The 18720-nt window shown below is 38.1% G+C and overlaps 1 protein-coding gene across 1 annotated transcript in view; it reads left to right on the forward strand.

Moving 5' to 3' along the window:
* The window catches only part of ADAMTSL1 (ADAMTS like 1), a 440698-nt gene that overhangs the window by 29827 nt on the left and 392151 nt on the right, over positions 1–18720 (forward strand). The window contains exon 2 of the mRNA XM_030920098.1: positions 1534–1661. Within this exon, the coding sequence (XP_030775958.1) occupies positions 1534–1661 (128 nt within the window). The remainder of the gene's footprint in view (positions 1–1533; positions 1662–18720) is intronic.

The following is an 18720-nucleotide window of genomic DNA, read 5'->3' on the forward strand; positions in this document are numbered from 1 at the left end:
TAAGTGGAATCATGCAATATTTGTTCTTTTGTGTCTGACTTATTTCACTTAGTGTCATGTCTTTAAGTTTCATTCCTGTTGAACCTGCATCTAAATTTTCTTCCTTTTTAAGGCTGAATAGTATTCCATTGTATGTATTTATCACATTTTGTTTACATATTCATCCACTCATGGACATTTGGGTTATTTCCACTTTATGTGCTTTTTATATATCAACTCTTTTACTGCTCACAAAGATCCATTGATTCCTTCATTGTTGTAATATCTTTATTATCTCCATTTTATGATAAGAAAACAGAAGCATATGAGATTGTGTATGTGCCCAAGTTTATAGAGCTAGGAAGCTCTGAAGCCACTATTGCATCCCAGGCTGAGTAGATCCACAGTTCCTGCTCCTAATCACTGTGCTATCTCATCTCCCTTTCAAATGATTCAGGAAGCTAAGTATAGCATGCACCAGTTGGAAAACCATTTGTGTAACATTGTAAGGCCAAGTTTCTGATTTAATTTGTACAGGTTTTAAAAGTTCAAAGGAGTAGTCAGTTTAACAACCGAACCCCATAGCAACTGATTTAGGATCCCATTGCTACAAAATAAAAATTAGTGCTCTGCTCTGGCACTAGTTCTGGGTGAGCTAAGTTCATTTTGCTAATCTTCCTATATAATATGTGTGTGCGTGTGTGTGTTTGTGTGTGTGTGTGTGTGTGTGTGTGCAGTAGCATGGTTATAATGTTATCCCCACTTTGTAAAAAGGGAAATTGGAACATAGGAAGGTGGCAAGTTACTTGTTCAAGGACTCATAATAAAAAATAGAATCTGTACCCAAACTCAGATAATCTGTAACTCCAGAGCCTGTTCTCTTAACTATAGCACAAATTTTATCTTTTTCTTGAATGTGAAGCACAGCATTGAGACCTGTACATAGCCACAAGTATTCTTACAGTGTGTGGAAATTTTCCTAGAAAGCCTGTAAATAACCAGCAAGTCTATTTGTCAAGAGGCAATCCCTGCATTACTAAAGTTATTTGTATAGTTATTCCAATGAACAAATCTGAACACTAGGAATGCAGTTGCTTTATTAAAAAGTTGTCAATGGTATAAAATATTGTTAGATTTTGGGAAGCAGTTTAGTATGCGCATGCCAAGCTTCTCAGGACAGAAACACTTCTGAGAGCAGCTTCTTTCCCTTCACAAAGAGATGAAGAATACACTCATGAACCCTGAGCAGAATTGTGACTTCAATGCAATTGATTGTCTTCTAACCTAAATTCCTGTTTCTGGCTTCCTTTTCCATTTGTTCCATTTGTACAACCTCGTGCCCACTTCAGTCATTGCCCAGGGTCCTTAAATTTAAATATCCCTCTCCCTGAACATATAGGCAGTATGAAATGGAAAAGAATCCGAGAATCTGATTGCACGTTTTCATTCCTGGCAAGGCCACCATGTACACACGTACAGGCCAGTCACATTTTAGGACACATGTTTCAGGGTTCCATGGGGATATGATGCTGACCATTCTTTTGTTTCTCACAGAGTTCCAGGACCGCACGCTCCGAGGAGGACCGGGACGGCCTATGGGATGCCTGGGGCCCATGGAGTGAGTGCTCACGCACCTGCGGGGGAGGGGCCTCCTACTCTCTGAGACGCTGCCTGAGCAGCAAGTAAGTCCTGCACCTGTTGGGGGTCTTTGTGAGAACCAGAGGTAGCAGGTTTGAGGCGTACTTTCGTGATTGGGTTTAATGGAGAATATTTTGTTGCTTACAGATCCAGATAAAAGAAAATAATTAAAGGAACGTACAAATAATTAAATTTGTGTTCTTACGTGTTTTTACTTGTGTACTTATGTCCATCTCCAGCCAGGTCTTTATATACTCTTATCAGATGATAAGCAATAGAGAACTTATCATCTTTACCAAGCACATGTTATCTGTTTTCATGTTAGGACTGGAAAGAGAATTTATTGTTAGGAATGGTTCTGGAATTGTTAGCTCTATAATATATTGTACAATATTGGTGTTAGTAGCATATTGGGTTTATGCTGGATTTTTAGTATTACCAAGTACTTTGCAAGTGAGTAATATATTGGTTTATCTTTGTAGATGTCCTAATAGCCAGAATTTTCTTAAAGTCATTCAGTTCAATGAATGATGAATTTTGGATATAAGGAAGTTCGGAAAAATAGACGCTTCAGTGGGAATTGGGTCAGGAATAGTGAGAGGGATGAATAAGGTAGACATGGGGGTGGCTAATGACATTTAAGCTAAAAGGAAAGGGCCTGAGGCCTTAGAATGGAAATTTTTACTTAGAGTAATAATAATTTAAAACTCCTTGAGCTGTGTGGTCTGTGACTAGATCTGTCTCCAAACTGTAAAATATAAAGTACTATGGTAATATTTTTAATGAAAGATTTTATTTGACTCTGAAAAGTGTTATGTATAGCAAGTAGGAGGTTTGATCAAAATTACTGTACATACTATATTATAAAACAGGAAACAGAAAAAGAATTCTAGACATTTCATAAACAAATAGCAGAAAGTGGTGAGACAGAGGTTCAGAAAAAATGTCAACTTACTTTAATAAGAGTGAGAATTTCTTGAAATCAGCATCTGAGCCTTATTCCTTTCTGTCTCCCCAAGGCCTGCATAGGGTCTAACAGATATCAGAAGCCCAGTAGATGGTTCTTCATTGAATCACAAAAGACCATTTTGGCTCCAGGCAGGTCTCACTGGAAATGTTATAACCTGAGATATATCCAACAAGACACCAGATCAGTTCTGATATTTGGCCACTGTGGCATTGAGGTGTGCACTAAAAATGGGTCAATGTGATTATATCTACCAGCAAGTTTGTTTGTCTATTTTTGAGGCCAGCTTCGAATCAGCAAGAACCTTAAGCTGATAAGAAAGACTAGACTTTTGCTCCTTATTATTCACTTGCTCTCTTAATCTCGAATATACAAAACTTCCTAAATCTGCAATATATGCTGCTACAGGGTGATAATGTAACTGGTAATATTCATACATCAGTAAAGCCAAAAAGTATAAATTTAGAATGTTCCTGTTACCTAGTTTTCTCAAATTAGCATCCTTGAATATTTTTTAGAGATGAGCCAAAACATGTGTCTCACAAAACTAATAAGGAACAAAGGGGAATTTTCATATTGTCTCAGTGATATGTATGTTAGATTGCGGTAGGATCTTTTACTGAGTGAGAGACTGAGAAGCAATTTAGGGAGTACATTAAAATCACAAAATTCTGTTACTCAGCAACTAATCAAATATTGATGCCATGTGGAATTAAAAATAAAAACAATTTTGCCACCTAGTAAGTTAAAGCTCTAGGTGTTAGGGCTCTATTATGAAACTACAAAAGATATCAGTTGTCTTCTACTTCTAAAGCATTAGAAAAGTAGAATATAAATGCTGAAATTATAAACATATAGAAGATATGTCCCTATTTTACTTTCAAGTATTAAAAACATATATATTCAGTAATGTCATACAAGGCTGAACAAGAAGTTTAAAAAATGGGGCAGAGGTACACTACCCATTCTTTAGGAAATTGAAGAAGAAAACATGTCTCCAAATAGAAGGCATTTCCAAATCCAACAAGAATATAAAGAAATATTAGTTTCTTAAAAACCAGTGCTTAGTATGGACTGATACATTATACACATGGGTATGTTCTATACTGTTAAATTCTAGTAATTCTTTAGCAAGTCAAAAACTTGTCATCATCATTAAACTCTGGCACAATCTGGACAGAAATGTAATATATATTTTTAATTGTGAAATAACTATTTATATATGCCCTGTCATATATTTTGACATCATTCTTCAATAGGATTTGTATTGTTAGGCTAAACTGTATTAATTCTGATCCTTGTAAGACAAACAACATAGAGGTTGATTTAGCTGTTCAGTCTAAGATTCTAGTGGGCTTTCTGGAGACAAGCAGCTCATGATATGACCACATTATCATATTACCTCTGTGCCCTAATGAGTTAAATCTTACAGCTACAGATTTTGAAAGGAGCAAAACTAAGACTGAGTTACTGTCTTTGGGGGTGTGTTGATTGTAGAAAATCTGCATCTCCAAGGACAATTTAAAGATCTACAGTGACTAAGTAAATACCTTTATAATAATACCAAAAAAGTATGTAACCCATTGAATGTTCATAGATGTTATAATGCTGACTTTTAAACTATTAAGTTGGTGCAAAAGTAATTGCAGTTTTTGCTATTACCTTCAATTCACTAACCCAATACTTTAGCTTTTATGGCAAGTATACACTTATTTTCTAGAAGGCACAACAGAATATGCTATTATTGAACCATTTGGATAGTTCCTGCTTTGATTCAAGACCTTTGTGTATGTTGCATTTTTCAAAACAAGGCATGCATATACACATACAAACCCTCCACCCCACGCATGCGTTTGTGTGTGTGCTGAGCTGTGACAGAAAATATGTATCATTTCAAAAGAGTCTGAAAGCTTCTGTTGCAGAGAACTTAACCTGGCAGCGGCCCTTTGTGGATACTGGTCAGACCCACTTACCCAGGGGAGACCTTATCCTAAGTGTCACTGGTCCTCAATCAAAATTCAGTTTGGCCAGGCACAGTGGCTCACGCCTGTAATCCCAGTACTTTGGGAGGCCAAGGCAGGTGGATTACCTGAGGTCAAGAGTTCAAGATAAACCTGGCCAATATGGAGAAACCCTGTCTCTACTAAAAATACAAAAAATAGCTGGGCGTGGTGGCGGATGCTTGTAATTCCAGCTACTGGGGAGGCTGAGGCAGAAGAGTCGCTTGAACCCCAGAGGCGGAGGTTGCAGTGAGCCAAGATCGCATCACCGCACTCCAGCCTGGGTGTCAAGAGTGAAACTCTGTCTCAAAAAAAAAAAAAAAAAATCCGTTTTCTTTACCATGGGATTATTATGTTTGGAATCAGAGATTCTCATATGTTTGTGTGTCCCTGGCTTTCTCTTTCTGCTATTCTGTATCACTTCACAAGTTTTATTAATAGGATTTTAGCCCTGTGTTTTCTCCTTTTTTATGTGTAATGAAAGTGTGGAGCAAGTCCCCTTTGGTATCTGAAGGGAATCAGACAGTTTGGATGATTTCATTTTAGATGATTTATATTCTCCTCCCTATATAGTTTGAATGCATCTGCTCAGGATCTTGGATGGAAGCATAGTTGTCTTCATTATCTTTTAACTTGTCAAGCACCTAAGAAGCTGTTTGTTTTCTTGATAATTTTTATTTGCAATCAAGATCTTTCACTATTAACAGAAATTCCTGAGTTACAGCCTCATGTTTCAAAAAGCTAGGTTTCAGCTATCAAAGTTCATGGAGATACCTAGCATTGATTAAACTTTTCAGTTGCAGTCATGTATAAAAATTTTAATTTTCATTAAAATAGATAACTTTAAGCAATAAGAAATATTAAATAAGCATACTTATAAAAATAAAATATAATATGAATGAAATACATTCTAACATTTTTCTCATTCATACATAACTGTAATTAAGTCATTGCTTAAGTATGGCCCTAAATCAGTCCTTAGGCTGAATTTAGAATGTATTTTGACTCTTATAATTTAGAAATAAATATGTTCTGAGATATGTGCTCAGCCTCAAGACTTCAAATCAGTTTGATTTTTAAAGTTTTCAAGTTTTTTTCCTAAAACAACTGATTCTATCTATTCTAGTACCAGCAAGAATTTATTAGTATACTCTCCTTAGTTCCTTACTCTAATGGAAACTCTAATTGGTGTAGCAATTATTCAGTGCCACAGTAATGCTACATAACAACCACTAATCCTCACTAGAATATCAGATACAGAATTATTACTTGGCTAGGTGGCTCTGATGGACTTGGATGGTCTTCATCACATATCTAGTGTTGGCTGGATGTTGGCTGATCTAGACTGGCTTCATCTGAGCCAACATGGGAAACCCAATTCTGCTCCACAAGTTCCTTATCCTCTGGCAGGCTAGCCTAGGCAAGTTCTCATAGTAACAGCAGAGGTGTAAGAGAGAGCTATTCCCAGTGCAAAGCCTGTTTCCAGCTTCTGTACCGTATTTGCTAGTATCTTATCAGGCAAACTAAGCCACCCACCAAGTCCAGAGTCAGAATGGGAGATCCAAAATGTTACATGTGGAAGCATGAGTTAGAGAGAGAGTGAAAAATTGGGACTATTCTTCAGTCTACCATGAATAGTCTTCTATGGCTTTCTTACTCATTTTTAATGGGATAATGAACTTACTGGGTTCTGTCTCATTTCTCCACTCCAAATTTATGCATCTAAATTCAGTTCAGTCACCTTATATACCTTCCCAATAGGGAAAGATCAGAGGTTATGAATGTATATATCCTTAGAGGCCTAGTAGGTAACTGGAATTGAGGTAGTAGCATTCATATTGAATCCAAATAAATCCCATCTACCAGGTAAATTAACCTGCCAGGCCAATTTTCCAACTCTGGTAATATGACCTCTTAGATCATTCTCAGGTCTGATTATTTTTTCAAGTCTATCAGCTAATGATTATTCTCTTCCCAATATGACAGAACTGTAAAGGAAGCTAGATTACTCAGATTTTATGGAGTAAATGACAGCTACTCAATTTCTGGAGTTAATTTTTTTCCCTGATGGATTAGGAGCTTGTGAGGAGACTTGGTTTACCCTCTGAGTACAGAACATCCTCTCTGAGTGATCTTTTGAAGGTTATAGAAAAAAATTCAATGGAGACAAAGCAGAATGAAAACATAGGCACATGTTAAATATAAATGCCTTCATTCTCAACAAGCAGTACTTGATACTGGAGAAAAGGTTCTGACCCAGGAACATACTGAGCAGAATTCTTTCCTTGGTTTCTCCCCTACCCTTTCTCTGAGGCTTGCAGAAAGTAGGCAGTGCTTGATTTTCCAGGTTTATGATATTGGAACACTGATCATTGCCTTTATCTGCAACACTGGTTTGCACAACAAAGAAAGACAGTGTATGAACATTGTCTCCCACCTTTACTAATGCTTGTAAGATTATATGAGGTTTCATTGAGTAACTCTTATAATGTAACTTTTACTAATCTAGTATCACTAAGTAGAATATAATATCTGTTTTTATTTTTCATCAATTAGAAAAGAGACTATACCTGCTGGTGCTTGATGATGGACATTTATTTTACTTCAAATGAAGTACTAGCTACCTTGAGAAGCTGTTCCTCTCTCCAGCTCCTCAACCCTCCTACTAAATACTCTGAAATAATACTTATAGTGAACTCATTTGTCTAGCTTTTTAAAAAATACTGGATACTAAAGATCTATCTTTCAGAGCTCTAGGTTTGTCTTCAGCCAGCTAATTTAGCTTTGCTCATAAGAAGTTCCAAATGCATAAGACACTCAATCTGGTGTGTAACATTGTCTGTCTCATTGTATTAAGTCAATGCCAAGACCAGGCTCAAAGGAGGAAACTGCAGCTCATTTGAGATGGCAGCGAGTCAGATAGCTGGCAGCTCTTAGGTGTGATGTGAACCTTTGCACTGGTGACTAAAGAAGATTTAAAGGTCTTCTGAGACTTTTTATACTTTCTGAAATGCCAAATTTATCTAGCTAATAGTATAGATTAATATTACATCAATATTGCATTAAGAGCATAATTAATTAATACAGTCAGAATACAAATATTATGCTAAATCTTAACTGATTCAATGATGGGTTTGACTGTTTCATATCTATCCAAATAGCAAAAACTGATCTTACGAAGGATGGCAGAATTGTTAAAACGTTAATATATTTTGAGTTAAATCTTAAAATTGAATTTAAAAGTTTTTGAGGTAAATACGATTATTAGATGAGCAAGAAATAAAAGTCACATGAGGGGTGCCTAAAACAAGTAAGATTATAGTATTATTCCAAAGGCATGTGGCTGCCAGAATGGTGTCAACATAAACACAGAAAAATTAAAATAAATAGCCCCAAGGAGTCTTAGTCCACAGGAATAGGAAAGATCATTCTACAAGTCTCATTTCATAATAATTGTGCTAAGAGAAAGTAAGCTGACTTCTCTGATTTTTAATTGCAAACACAGATATTCTGCCATGAAAATATTGATACACTAATATAGGCTTTAGTTAGCATCTTATTTCCATACCGTATAATAATATATACCAAAAGAAAATTTTCAATGGTAAGATTTTGCTTCTAAAACAAATGTTTGTTTTTTTCTTTCAAAGACATCTCATCTCTATCATAACATCAATTAAGGTTCACAGGACTTGTTTTAAGAGGTTTTAGAACTTTCAGCTCAAGTGAGCCCCAAAGCAGGCTTTATCTGTTATTCTTCATCTGGTGTTATACGTTATCACCCTTGTTTTCCTTGGAAATGTTTGAATTTTTGTTTAAAAGAAAGATATACAAGTTCAGAGTGGGTATGACTACTCATGTCATTTGTATGAGATGGTCTTTTTGTTTCATTAAAGGAGATTGCACATTTTGGAACAGATGCTTAAGAGTTTGCAGTTGCCTTCCTTTTACTTTTTGGGTGGAAGCCTAGTCTAAATGTATTACCAGGACTTCTAATATTTCAGGTCATATATCTTAGGCGGGGGTGTATTGTTCCAAGATCTGATATCCTTTCAGGAGGCAAATGCTCTAAGGCCAATGACTGAATGTTTAAGACCAATTTATGACCTGTTTTATCCCATAAGCCAATTTGTTGGAATAAAAGATGATTGGAAATGTGTTTGTTGTCCATAACCTTTACTTGCCATATCAGGAATCTGTAACTCTTAGCTGTCTTTTTCTGTTTATTAAAAAAATAATCCTTATGTGGCTTGTTCAGTAGCCCTTCTAAAGTTTGTATATCTCCTCAATTTTAATTCATTCATTCAATAAATATTTATTGAATACCTACTATGCATTAAGCAAATTGGTAGGTATAACCAAGGATAGAAATCCCAAGGGGCCAGAGTCTCAAGAATTTACCAAATTATTAATTTGCCTCTGAGTTTCTACTGATTATAGTTGTAAGATATTTTAAGAACTAAGAGAACCTCCCCCAATTCTGTAAATAATACATATGTGGAACTGGGTTTTAAAAATATTTTATATGTATTGTTGTTTTATTATGGTAGAATCATTTTATATAATAATGCTTTCTTTTCCTAATTAAGTTGTATGAAGTCCTCCTTTTTTACAGTGCTTAGCACACAGCAGACACTCAAATGTTTAATAATTGGTTTTTAAACAGTATTTGCAGTATTGTCATTTTATTTCTTCAATCTGCACTTTACCTAAAGAGGAGGAAAACTATGTGATATTAAACATCTCTACAAAAGAATTGGGAACCTAATCCCTATACCACAGAACCAAGGTTGGTGGAACCAATTCTGCATTTGCAGAATTAAGAAAATATTTCAAATTTAGACCTAGACTGAGCTGAGAAGGATCTTAGAGCTAATCTCCTCTCTAATTCCCTCTTTGTTATTTCCCTTCCTCTTTTTATTTTCATTTTTTATTGTGGTAAGACAATTTAGCATGAGATCCACCATCTCAACCAAATTTGAAGTGTTCTATACAGCATTGTTAACTATACTAGCAGTGCTGTGCAGTAGGTCTCTACAATTTACCATCTTGTGTAACTGAAACTAGACTCCTTGAATGGCAAGCACGATTTCTCTCTCCCCACCAACCTCAGGCAGCCTCCATTCTACTGTCTGCTTCTGTGTACTTGACTAGTCTAGATACCTCATATACGTGGAATCACGTAGTACTTGTCCTTATTTCTGACTTATTTTGCTCAGCATAATGGCCTCAAAGTTCACTCATTTTTGTTGTTTCCTTTGCTGTGCAGACTCTTTACTTTGATAGTGTCCTACTTGTCTATTTTTGCCTTTGTTGCTTGTGCTTTTGGTGTTACAGATAAGAAATCATTGCCAAATCAATATTAGGAAGCTTTGCCCCTGTATTTTCCAGTTGGAGTTTTATAGTTTCAGGTCTTACATTTAAGTCTATAATCCATTTTGAGTTAATTTTCATATGTGGTGAAATTTTGATAGCAATTTTATTCTTTCACATGTGGATATCCAGTTTTCCCAGCACCTTTCCCCACTGTGTATTCTTGGAACCTTTGCCAAAGATCAATTGACTGTATATGTGTGAGTGTTTTTCTAGGTGTTCCATTGGTGTGTATGTCTGTCTTCACACCAAGGTGTCTTTACCCTGGCATATCTTTACACCAGTACCATACTGTTTTAATTTCTGTAGCTTACAAAATGTTTTGAAATCAGGAACTGTGGTGCCTTCAGCTTTGTTCTCTGTCGATATTATTCTGAACATTCCAGATTCTCTTTGGTTTCATATGCATTTTAGAACTGTTTTTTCTATTTCTATAATAATCAGTTACTGGGAGTTTGATAGGCAATGCATTGTATCTGTAGATTACATTGGGTAACATGGACATTTTATTTTATTTTATTATACTTTAAGTTCTAGGGTACATGTGCATAATGTGCAGGTTTGTTACATATGTATACCTATGCCATGTTGGTGTGCTGCACCCATCAACTCGTCAGCACCCATCAACTCGTCATTTACATCAGGTATAACTCCCAATGCGATCCCTCCCCCCTCCCCCCTCCCCTTGATAGGCCCCAGTGTGTGATGTTCCCCTTCCCGAGTCCAAGTGATCTCATTGTTCAGTTCCCACCTATGAGTGAGAACATGCGGTGTTTGGTTTTCTGTTTTTGCGATAGTTTGCTGAGAATGATGGTTTCCAGCTGCATCCATGTCCCTACAAAGAGCTCCAACTCATCCTTTTTTATGGCTGCATAGTATTCCATGGTGTATATGTGCCACATTTTCTTAATCCAGTCTGTCACAGATGGACATTTGGGTTGATTCCAAGTCTTTGCTATTGTGAATAGTGCCACAATAAACATACGTGTGCATGTGTCTTTATAGCAGCATGATTTGTAATCCTTTGGGTATATACCCAGTAGTGGGATGGCTGGGTCATATGGTACTTCTAGTTCTAGATGCTTGAGGAATCGCCATACTGTTTTCCTTAATGGTTGAACTAGTTTACAATCCCACCAACAGTGTAAAAGTGTTCCTATTTCTCCACATCCTCTCCAGCACCTGTTGTTTCCTGACTTTTTAATGATTGCCATTCTAACTGGTGTGAGATGGTATCTCATTGTGGTTTTGATTTGCATTTCTGTGATGGCCAGTGATGATGAGCATTTTTTCATGTGTCTGTTGGCTGTATGAATGTCTTCTTTTGAGAAGTGTCTGTTCATATCCTTTGCCCACTTTTTGATGGGGTTGTTTGTTTTTTTCTTGTATATTTGTTTGAGTTCTTTGTAGATTCTGGATATTAGCCCTTTGTCAGATGAGTAGATTGCAAAAATGTTCTCCCATTCTGTAGGTTGCCTGTTCACTCTGATGGTAGTTTCTTTTGCTGTGCAGAAGCTCTTTAGTTTAATTAGATCCCATTTGTCAATTTTGGCTTTTGCTGCCATTGCTTTTGGTGTTTTAGACATGAAGTCCTTGCCCATGCCTATGTCCTGAATGTATTACCTAGATTTTCTTCTAGGGTTTTTATGGTATTAGGTCTAACATTTAAGTCTCTAATCCATCTTGAATTAATTTTCGTATAAGGAGTAAGGAAAGGATCCAGTTTCAGCTTTCTACTTACAGCTAGCCAATTTTCCCAGCACCATTTATTAAATAGGGAATCCTTTCCCCATTTCTTGTTTCTCTCAGGTTTGTCAAAGATCAGATGGCTGTAGATGTGTGGTATTATTTCTGAGGACTCTGTTCTGTTCCATTGGTCTATATCTCTGTTTTGGTACCAGTACCATGCTGTTTTGGTTACTGTAGCCTTGTAGTATAGTTTGAAGTCAGGTAGCGTGATGCCTCCAGCTTTGTTCTTTTGACTTAGGATTGTCTTGGAAATGTGGGCTCTTTTTTGGTTCCATATGAACTTTAAAGCAGTTTTTTCCAATTCTGTGAAGAAACTCATTGGTAGCTTGATGGGGATGGCATTGAATCTAAAAATAACCTTGGGCAGTATGGCCATTTTCACAATATTGATTCTTCCTATCCATGAGCATGGTATGTTCTTCCATTTGTTTGTGTCCTGTTTTATTTCACTGAGCAGTGGTTTGTAGTTCTCCTTGAAGAGGTCCTTGACATCCCTTGTAAGTTGGATTCCTAGGTATTTTATTCTCTTTGAAGCAATTGTGAATGGAAGTTCATTCATGATTTGGCTCTCTGTTTGTCTGTTACTGGTGTATAAGAATGCTTGTGATTTTTGCACATTGATTTTGTATCCTGAGACTTTGCTGAAGTAGCTTATCAGCTTAAGGAGATTTTGGGCTGAGACAATGGGGTTTTCTAAATATACGATCATGTCATCTGCAAACAGGGACAATTTGACTTCTTCTTTTCCTAACTGAATACCCTTGATTTCTTTCTCTTGCCTGATTGCCCTAGCCAGAACTTCCAACACTTTGTTGAATAGGAGTGGTGAGAGAGGGCATCCCTGTCTTGTGCCAGTTTTCAAAGGGAATTTTTCCAGTTTTTGCCCATTCAGTATGATATTGGCTGTGGGTTTGTCATAAATAGCTCTTATTATTTTTAGATACGTTCCATCAATACAGAATTTATTGAGCGTTTTTAGCATGAAGGGCTGTTGAATTTTGTCAAAGGCCTTTTCTGCATCTATTGAGATAATCATGTGGTTTTTGTCTTTGGTTCTGTTTATATGCCGGATTACGTTTATTGATTTGTGTATGTTGAACCATTCTTGCATCCCAGGGATGAAGCCCACTTGATCATGGTGGATAAGCTTTTTGATGTGCTGCTGAATCCGGTTTGCCAGTATTTTATTGAGGAGTTTTGCATTGATGTTCATCAGGGATATTGGTCTAAAATTCTCTTTTTTTGTTGTGTCTCTGCCAGGCTTTGGTATCAGGATGATGTTGGCCTCATAAAATGAGTTCGGGAGGATTCCCTCTTTTTCTATTGATTGGAATAGTTTCAGAAGGAGTGGTACCAGCTCCTCCTTGTACCTCTGGTCGAATTTGGCTGTGAATCCATCTGGACCTGGACTTTTTTTGGTTGGTAGGCTATTAATTATTGCCTCTATTTCATAGCCTGCTATTGGTCTATTCAGGGATTCAGCTTCTTCCTGGTTTAGTCTTGGGAGAGTGGAAGTGTCCAGGAAATTATCCATTTCTTCTGGATTTTCTAGTTTATTTGCGTAGAGGTGTTTATAGTATTCTCTGATGGTAGTTTGTATTTCTGTGGGGTCAGTGGTGATATCCCCTTTATCAATTTTTATTGCATCTATTTGATTCTTCTCTCTTTTCTTCTTTATTAGTCTTGCTAGCGGTCGATCAATTTTGTTGATCTTTTCAAAAAACCAACTCCTGGATTCATTGATTTTTGGGAGGGGTTTTTGTGTCTCTATCTCCTTCAGTTCTGCTCTGATCTTAGTTATTTCTTGCCTTCTGCTAGCTTTTGAATGTGTTTGCTCTTGCTTCTCTAGTTCTTTTCATTGTGGTATTAGAGTGTCCATTTTAGATCTTTCCTGCTTTCTCTTGTGGGCATTTAGTGCTATAAATTTCCCTCTACACACTGCTTTAAATGTGTCCCAGAGATTCTGGTATATTGTATCTTTGTTCTCATTGGTTTCAAATAACATCTTTATTTCTGTCTTCTTTTCGTTATGTACCCAGTAGTCATTCAGGAGCAGGTTATTCAGTTTCCATGTAGTTGAGCGGTTTTGATTGAGTTTTTTAGTCCTGAGTTCTAGTTTGATTGCACTGTGGTCTGAGAGACAGTTTGTTATAATTTCTGTTCTTGTACATTTGCTGAGGAGTGCTTTACTTCCAATTATGTGGTCAATTTTGGAATAAGTGTGATGTGGTGCTGAGAAGAATGTATATTCTGTTGATTTGGGGTGGAGAGTTCTATAGATGTCTATTAGGTCTGCTTGCTGCAGAGATGAATTCAATTCCTGTATAACCTTGTTAACTTTCTGTCTCGTTGATCTGTCTAATGTTGACAGTGGGGTGTTGAAGTCTCCAATTATTATTGTATGGGAGTGTAAGTCCCTTTGTAAGTCTCTAAGGACTTGCTTTAAGAATCTGGGTGCTCCTGTATTGGGTGCATATATATTTAGGATAGTTAGCTCTTCCTGTTGAATTGATCCCTTTACCATCATGTAATGGCCTTCTTTGTCTCTTTTGATCTTTGATGGTTTGAAGTCTGTTTTATCAGAGACTAGGATTGCAACCCCTGCTTTTTTTTGTTCTCCATTTGCTTGGTAGATCTTCCTCCATCCCTTTATTTTGAGCCTATGTATGTCTCTGCATGTGAGATGGGTCTCCTGAATACAGCAGACTGATGGGTCTTGACTCTTTATCCAGTTTGCCAGTCTGTGTCTTTTAATTGGAGCATTTAGTCCATTTACATTTAAGGTTAATATTGTTATGTGTGAACTTGATCCTGCCATTATGATATCAACTGGTTATTTTGCTCGTTAGTTGATGCAGTTTCTTCCTAGCCTCGATGGTCTTTACATTTTGGCATGTTTTTGCAATGGCTGGTACCTGTTGTTCCTTTCCATGTTTAGTGCTTCCTTCATGGTCTCTTGTAAGGCAGGCCTGGTGGTGACAAAATCTCTAAGCATTTGCTTATCTGTAAAGGATTTTATTTCTCCTTCACTTATGAAACTTAGTTTGGCTGGATATGAAATTCTGGGTTGAAAATTCTTTTCTTTAAGAATGTTGAATATTGGCCCCCACTCTCTTCTGGCTTATAGAGTTTCTGCCAAGAGATCTGCTGTTAGTCTGAGGGACTTCCCCTTGTGGGTAACCCGACCTTTCTCTCTGGCTGCCCTTAAGATTTTTTCCTTCATTTCAACTTTGGTGAATCTGGCAATTATATGTCTTGGAGTTGCTCTTCTCGAGGAGTATCTTTGTGGCGTTCTCTGTATTTCCTGAATTTGAATGTTGGCCTGCCCTACTAGGTTGGGGAAGTTCTCCTGGATGATATCCTGAAGAGTGTTTTCCAACTTGGTTCCATTTTCCCCCTCACTTTCAGGTACCCCAATCAGACGTAGATATGGTCTTTTTACATAATCCCATACTTCTTGCAGGCTTTGTTCATTTCTTTTTCTTCTTTTTTCTTTAGATTTCTCTTCTCGCTTCATTTCATTCATTTGATCCTCAATCGCTGATACTCTTTCTTCCAGTTGATCGAGTCGGTTACTGAAGCTTGTGCATTTGTCACGTATTTCCCGTGTCATGGTTTTCATCTCTGTCAGTTCGTTTATGGCCTTCTCTGCATTAATTATTCTGGTTATCAATTCTTCCACTCTTTTTTCAAGATTTTTAGTTTCTTTGCACTGTGTATGTAATTCCTCCTTTAGCTCTGAGAAGTTTGATGGTCTGAAGCCTTCTTCTCTCATCTTGTCAAAGTCATTCTCAGTCCAGCTTTGATCCATTGCTGGCGATGAGCTGCGCTCCTTTGCAGGGGGAGATGCACTCTTATTCTTTGAATTTCCAGCTTTTCTGCCCTGCTTTTTCCCCATCTTTGTGGTTTTATCTGTCTCTGGTCTTTGATGATGGTGACGTACTGATGGGGTTTTGGTGTGGGTGTCCTTCCTGTTTGTTAGTTTTCCTTCTAACAGTCAGGACCGTCAGCTGTAGGTCTGTTGGAGATTGCTTGAGGTCCACTCCAGACACTGTTTGCCTGGGTGTCAGCAGCAGAGGCTGCAGAAGATAGAATACTTTGAACAGCGAGTGTACCTGTCTGATTCTTGGTTTGGAAGCTTCCTCTCGGGGTGTACTCCACCATGTGAAGTGTGGGGTATCAGTCTGCCCCTAGTGGAGGATGTCTCCCAGTTAGGCTACTCAGGGGTCAGGGACCCACTTGAGGAGGCAGTCTGTCCATTCTCAGATCTCAGCCTCCATGTTGGGAGATCCACTGCTCTCTTCAAAGCTGTCAGACAGAGTCGCTTGCGTCTGCAGAGGTTTCTGCTGCTTTTGTTGTTGTTGTTGTTGTAGTTTAGCTGTGCCCTGTCCCCAGAGGTGGAGTCTACAGAGACTGGGAGGCCTCCTTGACCTGCTGTGAGCTCCACCCAGTTCAATCTTTCCAGGGCTTTTTTTACCTACTTAAGCCTCAGCAATGGCGGGCACCCCTCCCCCAACCTCGCTGCTGCCTTGCAGTTAGATCGCAGACTGCTGTGCTAGCAATGAGGGAGGCTCCGTGGGCGTGGGACCCTCCCGGCCAGGTGTGGGATATAATCTCCTGGTGTGCCCGTTTGCTTAAAGTGCAGTATTGGGGTGGGAGTTACCCGATTTTCCAGGTGTTGTGTGTCTCAGTTCCCCTGGCTAGGAAAAGGGATTCCCTTCCCCCTTGCGCTTCCCAGGTGAGGCGATGCCTCGCCCTGCTTCAGCTCTCGGTGGTCGGGCTGCAGCAGCTGACCAGCACCGATTGTCCGGCACTCCCTAGTGAGATAACCCCAGTACCTCAGTTGAAAATGCAGAAATCACCTGTCTTCTGTGTCACTCGCACTGGGAGCTGGAGACTGGAGCTGTTCCTATTCGGCCATCTTGCTCCACCAACATGGACATTTAACATTATTAACTCTTATACTCCATGAACATGGAATGTTTTACCGTTTATTTGTGTCATCTTTAATTTCTTTCAGTAATGTTTTGTGATTTTCAGTGTAGAAGTTCTTCACTTCCTTAGTTTATTCCTAAGTAGTTTATTCTTTTTGATGTGATTGTAGATGAGACTGTTCTCTGAATTTCTTTTATGGATAGTTTGTTATTAGTGTGTAGTATTGCAACTGATTTTTCTATATTGATTTTGTATCCCTTAATTTTACTCAGTTTGTTTATTAGTCCTTCATGAACTGTTTAGAGTTTTCTGCTTATAAGATCACGTCATCTGCAAACAGAGATCATTTTACATCTTCCTTTCTTTTTTGGATGCCTTTTATTTCTTTTTCTTCTCTTACAGATCTAAGACTTTCAGTACGCTTTTGAACAGAAGTGGCAAGAGTGAGCAACCTTGCCTTGTTCATGATCTTAGAGGAAAAGTCATTGAGTGTGATATTAGCTGAGAACTTTCCACATATGGCCTTGGTTATTTTGAAGACATTTCTTTCTATGCCTAGTTTGAGAGTTCACATCATGAAAGATGTTAAATTTTGCCAAATGCTTTTGCTGCATCTGTCAGAGATGGTCATGTGGTTTTTATTCCTCCTTCTGTTGTGGAAGTAATTCTTAATCCTAGTTACACTTTAGAATCACCTGGAAGGCTTTAAAAAATACAAATATCTGGGCCCTACCAAAGAACAGTTAAATTAGGATCTCTTGGGGTAGATTCCTGACATCAGTAATTTTTTCAAAGCTCTCCAAATGATTTTAATGTGTATCCATGGTTAAAACTGCTGCTGTCTTGAAGGGGGTGATAGTGCAATGGTAAGGTTTATCTCCAGCTCCCTGAAAAATTAGAGGTTAGGGTGAAGAAGAAAAGAAGAATTTTTGTTTGTTTGTTTGTTTGTTTGTTTTTTCAGACAAGGTCTGACTGTATCACCCAGGCTGGAGTGCAGTGTTGCCATCTCGGCTCACTGCAACCTTCGGCTCCCAGTTTCAAACCATCCTCCTTCCTCAGCCTCCCGAGTAGCTGGGACCACAGGTGTGAGCAACCATGCCTGGCTAATTTTTGTATTTTTTGTAGAGGCAGGGTTTCACTATGTTGGCCAAGCTAGTCTCTCGCTCCTGAGCTCAAGTGATTTGTTCACCTTGGCCTCCCAAAGTGCTGGGATTACGGGGGTGAGCTACCACAGGATTTTCTGATAAAGAAACTTCTTTTATGTTCAAATCCCCACTGCAGTTTCTGTGAAATGATGGAGTCTGCCATGTGGGAGAGAAGTCATGGGTACAAGCATGTCAAGATGTAACAGTGGGAATTGCCCTATGTACTACTCTGGATCTACTTTTCTGGTCTAGTGTTAGTCATCATCAGCCTTGTCCAAAGTGGTGAATGAACTAAGTGATTTCTGACTTATTCTTTCATCCTTTTATTACTTAAGCCTACAAACATGATCCTTTAAGCTTCCAGCTTGTTGGTGAATGACCAGGTTAATGTCCTAGTGATTCTTGGGTTGTTTACTCAAATTCTCGGAGACTCACCTCTCCTTAAAGTCATTAAACTTCCTATCCACAGAGTTGAGTTGAGTTTTCCATCTTCAATTCAGCATCTATCCCTCCAGGTCCTCCCTCACCTCAACTCCTCAAAACAAAAACAAAAACAAAAAAGAAAGAAAGAAAGAAAGATTTCCTAATGCTACTTGCATTATTACTTGAACTATTTCTTTGGTTTGGGCCCAATTTGTAGAAAATAGAAAAGATTTATCTGACCCTGTTTTCCTTAGTTTCAGTCACTGAGAAAGAGAGAGAAAGGAAGAACAAGAGAGAAAGAGAGATGGAGACACATACTGGATATTAAGAGCAAACAGAGGGTGGTCCATCCAAATCATATACAATGGGGGATAGACACTTCACCTGGAGGCAGGAAGAATAACTATAAAACACTAGGTGATGTTACGTCCATGCATGGATCATCAGCTGAAGCCCCTAACTAATATACCAACCTCAAATAGCTGCAGAACCAGCCCCTGCCTTTGGGCTT

Source organism: Rhinopithecus roxellana, chromosome 16 (genome assembly GCF_007565055.1).
Source record: "Rhinopithecus roxellana isolate Shanxi Qingling chromosome 16, ASM756505v1, whole genome shotgun sequence".
Taxonomy (NCBI): Eukaryota; Metazoa; Chordata; class Mammalia; order Primates; family Cercopithecidae; genus Rhinopithecus; species Rhinopithecus roxellana.